This window comes from Garra rufa, chromosome 22 (genome assembly GCF_049309525.1).
Source record: "Garra rufa chromosome 22, GarRuf1.0, whole genome shotgun sequence".
NCBI lineage: Eukaryota > Metazoa > Chordata > Actinopteri > Cypriniformes > Cyprinidae > Garra > Garra rufa.
Genome location: NC_133382.1, coordinates 23,763,738 through 23,769,611, shown reverse-complemented (window position 1 = coordinate 23,769,611; position 5,874 = coordinate 23,763,738). Strand labels below are relative to the sequence as shown.

The 5,874-nt window shown below is 36.1% G+C and overlaps 1 protein-coding gene across 2 annotated transcripts; it reads left to right on the top strand.

Annotated features, from left to right (window-relative positions):
- The first annotated feature begins 2,181 nt into the window (after window positions 1-2,181).
- Window positions 2,182-4,263, top strand: six2b (SIX homeobox 2b). Of its 2 annotated transcripts, none has more exons than XM_073828698.1 (2): window positions 2,182-3,011; window positions 3,751-4,263. In XM_073828698.1, the coding sequence occupies exons 1-2, from the start codon at window positions 2,452-2,454 to the stop codon at window positions 4,061-4,063; spliced, it is 873 nt and encodes a 290-aa protein (XP_073684799.1). In that variant the 5' UTR covers window positions 2,182-2,451; the 3' UTR covers window positions 4,064-4,263. The 2 variants fall into 2 exon arrangements, with proteins under 2 accessions (XP_073684799.1, XP_073684800.1); XM_073828699.1 differs by having other exon boundaries at window positions 2,182-3,014; window positions 3,745-4,263.
- The last annotated feature ends 1,611 nt before the right edge of the window (window positions 4,264-5,874 follow it).

Below are 5,874 nucleotides of genomic sequence, written 5' to 3'. Positions count from 1 at the left end.
GGTCAGAGGCTGGAGCCCCAGACAGCAGCCAAGCTCGGCTCACTGTCTCTGACGCGTGGTTTAGAATGACACAGCAAAGCTAGCGTGGAGCAGCTCCCTGAATAAAGAATGGCTTTCAAAATGGACTCAAACTAAGTCCTTGCTGCAAGCTGAATCCACTCACTAAATGTCCACCATCACCCATTTCTGCTGCTGTGGCTGCCCTCGGGAGGTCTCAGACTGGCTAACGGCTGCTGCTCAGACACCTCCTCCCCTTCGCTGGAAAATGATCCCAGCCATGTATAATCAATCAGGTCCTTTTACTGAAAACTCAACCCTTTACGTCTGCGTGCACGTGTGTGAGAATGAGCATGTGTGTCGGCAGGCTATTGAGATGGGTGTGGACTTTTCTTTTTTTTTACAAAAAGACAAGTAAAATACGTAACACAATATCCCACAATGCAAACGTGAAACATGGCATGCAAATTTCAAGGTTCTTGGGGGAAATACGTGACCACTGTTTGTGAATATTATGCTTAATGATATTTCCATTTTGATTATATCAGTAGATTAACTTGAGCATGTTTTAGCTCAGATGGTTGGATATGACAATTACACAATGCAGAAATACAAATGTGACCCTGGACCACAAAACCAGTCATAAGTGTAAATTTGTCGAAATTGAGATTCTTACGTCATCCGAAAGCTGAGTAAATAAGCTTTCCATTGATATATTGTTTGTTAAAATAGGACAATGTTTGTCTGAGATACAACTATTTGAAAACCTGGAATCTGAGGGTGCAAAAAAAATCTAAATATTGAGAAAATCGCCTTAAAAGTTGTCCAAATGAAGTTCTTAGCAATGCATATTACTAATCAAAAATCAAGTTTTTATATATTTATGGTAGAAAATTTACAAAATATCTTAATGGAACATGATCTTTACTTAATATGCTTAATGATTTTTAGCATAAAAAAAAAATCAATAATTTTGACTCATACAACGTATTTTTGGCTATTGCTACAAATATACCCCAGCGACTTAAGACTGGTTTTGTGGTCCAGGGTCACAAATGTGAAATATGTTTGATTTTTTTTTTAGGTTTTACAGCTGAAGAGCCACGTTCTACAGGAATGCTTTATTTTAACACTTATCTGAATAATCTGTAATGCAACATCAAAAACTTTTAAAACAAGTCAAGGAGTCTATTCAGCTTAAAATTGTTTTTAGTTAGAGGAAATTTCTTTGCTAAACCTAAATAATTTAAAACAACCAATATATATTTTTTTAAAGAATGTTAATTCAATTTAATATTACAGTATACGTTTTATATCTACTACATTTTGTAATGTAATAAAATATATTACCACTACACCAGTGAGCAGCATATTTAGGCCTAATATGTTTTGTTGTCATATGCAAACTAACATCAAAATATTTTCATGACTCGAGAGCTGAGCGCTGGCATATACTGCATATATTAGCGCACCATAAAACGAATTTGTTAAATATCTGTGTCCCTCTGGAACCAAATGCTAGAATTACAATGTCCATATGAAAAAGTACGCTGGAGTCACGTTACATTCCAAAATAACTCGTCAGATACACGACACCAGAGACTTCTCGTCACAAACATCAATCCAGCAAACCTCTGGTGGCTGCCATCCATCACTAATAAAACGATTCATTTGAAACTATATTTAATGTATTTATTTTTGTCTCATTTACTTTATGTTTCTTATATTTACTTACACTTGCACAAATATTTTGAGGGTTTTATATTAGTTTAGAAAATTATGTAAACGCAGCATTCACGTGTCGCCTATGCATTTGCAAACGTGATGGTGAAATGAAACTACAGTAATCAACAGGATATTGCAAACAGTAAAACGTTTTGTTAATAATAACAAAACCATTTCACTGTGTAGCTATTGGTTTCCCCTTTATTTTGCGATGATAATACAGCAGTGTCTGTTTTTGGAGTGTGTTGCGCGCACTCCTTCCCCCGAGGTGCATGACATCCAAGTGCCACTCTATCTCCAAGAGGCAGGGTCAGTTTCTGCTACACAGCTTCTCTCCACACTTGCCCGAATGACTCCCCAGGATGATGCGCTAGCCGTCCTTACACACTAGGCACTCTGTAAGAGATATGATAACCAGAGGGCGGGCTGATAGCTAAGGACAGTCGAGGAAAGAATCTATTGCGCACGACGGGAGCGCGTAAGAATGAAATGATTAGCGCGTCATGATATTGCAGCTAAGTGATTGAGCAATGCAAGACACTGACTCAAACTGTTAGTTTTGTTTTTGTTTTTACTTTGGATTGATTTTAAAGCACTTTTAATGGTTCTTAGAAGAACTGAAATTCTTCCGTTGGAGGAGCTTCTTTGCTTGAGTTTCCAAAGTGGATATTAGGATCGCCTTTAAAGCCAACGTTTCGCAGGGCACCAGGTATCCCACTGCCCTCAACTATGTCTATGCCACCAACTTTTGGATTTACCCAAGAGCAGGTTGCCTGCGTCTGCGAGGTTCTTCAGCAAGGTGGGAGTATCGAACGTCTCGGACGCTTTCTGTGGTCCTTACCTGCTTGTGAGCACCTCCACAAAAACGAGAGCGTATTGAAAGCGAAAGCCGTGGTAGCTTTCCACCGGGGCAACTTCAGGGAGCTCTACAAAGTGTTAGAGAGCCATCAGTTTTCCCCGCACAATCACCCCAAACTGCAACAACTCTGGCTGAAAGCTCACTATGTCGAAGCGGAGAAATTGCGCGGTCGTCCTCTGGGCGCAGTGGGAAAATATCGAGTGCGCAGAAAGTTCCCGCTACCTCGCACCATCTGGGATGGAGAGGAAACCAGCTACTGTTTTAAGGAAAAGAGCCGGTGTGTGCTTAAGGAGTGGTACACTCACAACCCGTACCCTTCCCCGAGAGAAAAGAGAGAACTGGCCGAGGCCACAGGCCTCACCACGACGCAGGTCAGCAACTGGTTCAAGAACAGGAGGCAGAGGGACCGTGCAGCAGAAGCAAAGGAAAGGTAAGAAGAACTCCATCAAGACTTTAAGGAAACTATCTTTCTGTATAACAATAGAGGAATGTTCACCAAAATGACCGTAGACAACTAAAACAATTGTTATTATAGCCTTAATTATTAAAGTACAATCTGAATGTCAAAGATTTAAAAACGATTTAGCTTTAAGAAAAATAACCGCAAGTGGCACATTTTATACATCTGTTTAATTTCAATTAATCACTGTCATGGCAATTGATGCAGGAGGTTTTGTTATCTGTCTTTTTAATTAATGAGTGACGCTAAAGGCATTCTTTGACTAAACAAAAATAAGCTAACTTTAATATCTAAATAGGCCGAAATAAACACAAGTAAAACTAAACACAAAAGTATTGCATTTTTTATAGTATTAAAATATGGATGCATGTCTAATGTTATTATTTAATCTATAAAAATATTGGGTATTTGTGTAAATGTGTAATTTGAAAAATAAAATCACCTCAACTCCCTTAAAATGATCGGATCTAAATTTTTACCGAAGATATGATTAACTGTTCTAACTATAAAATAAAGTCCATAAATATAAATTTAAATTATAAATGAAAAATCCCTATAATGTCGTCCTAATAAAAAAAAAAAAAGAAAGTATCATATTTTATTTGCCACATTTAGTCATGCGCGGTCCAGGTGTTTGTATGTCCATCAGTAAGCGGTGGTTGTTGTTTTTGCTAGCCCGCTAATGAATTTAAATGATCTGCTTCAACAGGGAAAACGATGGTGCAAATCCAAACGGCCACAACCCACTCACCTCTCATGTGAACGAAAACAAATCTCTATGTGAAAGTTCAGACGACGACAAATCTCCTGCTGCGACCCCGGATCACACTTCCATGAGTCCAGCCATCCTTATGCCCTCCAGCTCAGGTCTGCCACCCCTGCACAGCTTCGCGCCTCCGCCCGGGCCCAGCGCCTCCATCATCCCCGTCAGCGGCTCAGACAGTCAGAGCCACCACCACTTCTCCATGCACGACGGCCTTCTCAACACCATGACGGCCAGCCTGGTGGAACTCGGATCATAAGAAATAAAACACAGCTTCTTTGACTTTCCCACCCCAGTTACTAGCTTCGTTAACATATAGGCTACCAAACAATTTATTAGTCAAGCTTAGAGGACATTAGACAAAAAACAATTCCAAAAACTACCAGATGACGGGCCTACGTGAAAACTGTTTCCATAAAAACACTGTAACAATGTAATCAAGGGATAGTTTTTGATATGTCTAGCTATTAAATAAACTAATAAAATATATATTTAATAAAGTCAAAATGTGTGGTCTCTTTCAACAATGCTCCTATTGTCTAATTTACAGATCACCGAATCTGTCAGTTTTAAATGCTTTTTCGAGAACGGATCGAGCCCAATCTATTCTGCTGAATCATTAGCTATTGCAATAAATTAAATGCGACTGTGTAAGAGTGTATTTGAAACATTATGGTAGCATAAATATAATATAAATATAAATACATAACCCAGGCTATTTAGCCTAATTATTAAGATTTTCTTTTATAACGCATGGCGCTGTGTCATGTTTGGATACGTAAATCTATTATTTTGTTTCTTCTTCATATTAAAGGGTATGCATGTCCATGTTGAATTTATAACTTTGTGTAATTATCTGATAAAGTGCAGTATGCATAGCACTTTAAACATATTTTCATCTTTATAACAATATATTGACTTCCGTCCAAATTTGAATATTTTGTCATTCTTCATAATTTTAATAGTTTTCCATTAATTTTTCATCAGTAATTACATTAAACACGGTCGAAAAAGTTTTTTTTTTTTTTTTTTTTTATCAGTAATTACATTAAGTTGCAATTAACTTATCACTGCAGGCTGTAACTTTAGCAAAACTTTGATTTTATTTAAAAACGAAAACAGCAATGAAACTAATAGGAATTCTTTATACAACATAAAACAGAATTTCATTTTTTTAAAGATAACATTTTGCAACTTTTGATTTAATCTTGTATTTTATTCCTTTTTTGTTGAAACCTAAATTATGAACATATACTGCCCCCTATTGGTGATTATTCGTAATTGTAACTGGTCTAAACCTGCTGGGTTTCCCCCTATGAAGTAGAAAATCACTGCTGAGATCATTTTATATTGTCGTGGATTATTATATGAAGGAACATGATTAAGGGAATCATGTATAAGAAAAGAGAAAAAACTTTTACCAGTTGTGGCTAAAACTTTTTTCAAAAGCGTGAAAAGTTAAGTACACACTAAAAATGCAGTGTTTTAACTCAACCACTGTTTAAAAATGACTATATGACTGGCTTAAAATGAACCCAAAATAGGTTGTAAATTAAAAATCAGACACATAATTAATTAATCAAAAGGTGAACATTTATTAATAAGCAATTACAAATGTTTATTATTTAATTTTATTTATTCACCTTATTAAATAAATGTTAATTTATTGAACATATTAATAAATGTTAATTTTTTTTAACTATTTTGGGTTCATTTTAAGCAATAGCTAGAAGGCTGGGTTGAACATTTAACCCAACAGCTGGGTCAAAACAACCAAATCGATGGGTTTGTCCATATTTCACCCAGCGTTTTTTTTATTATTATTGTGTATTATTTCTGATTTTAATTAAATAAATGAGTATGCATTTGGTAAGGCATGATTTTTAAAAATATTAATTTTTAGATAGTGGTAAAAGAATATGTATTTATATGTTTAAGCACTGTTTCATTTTGGCATTATTAATATGAACATGTGGCTGGAGATTTGAATCAGAAGAGGAAGAAGAGGATTCAGATTCAAAGGTATTTATTTACCCATATTACTCAAATGTTTGTTCTTGTGAAAACAAG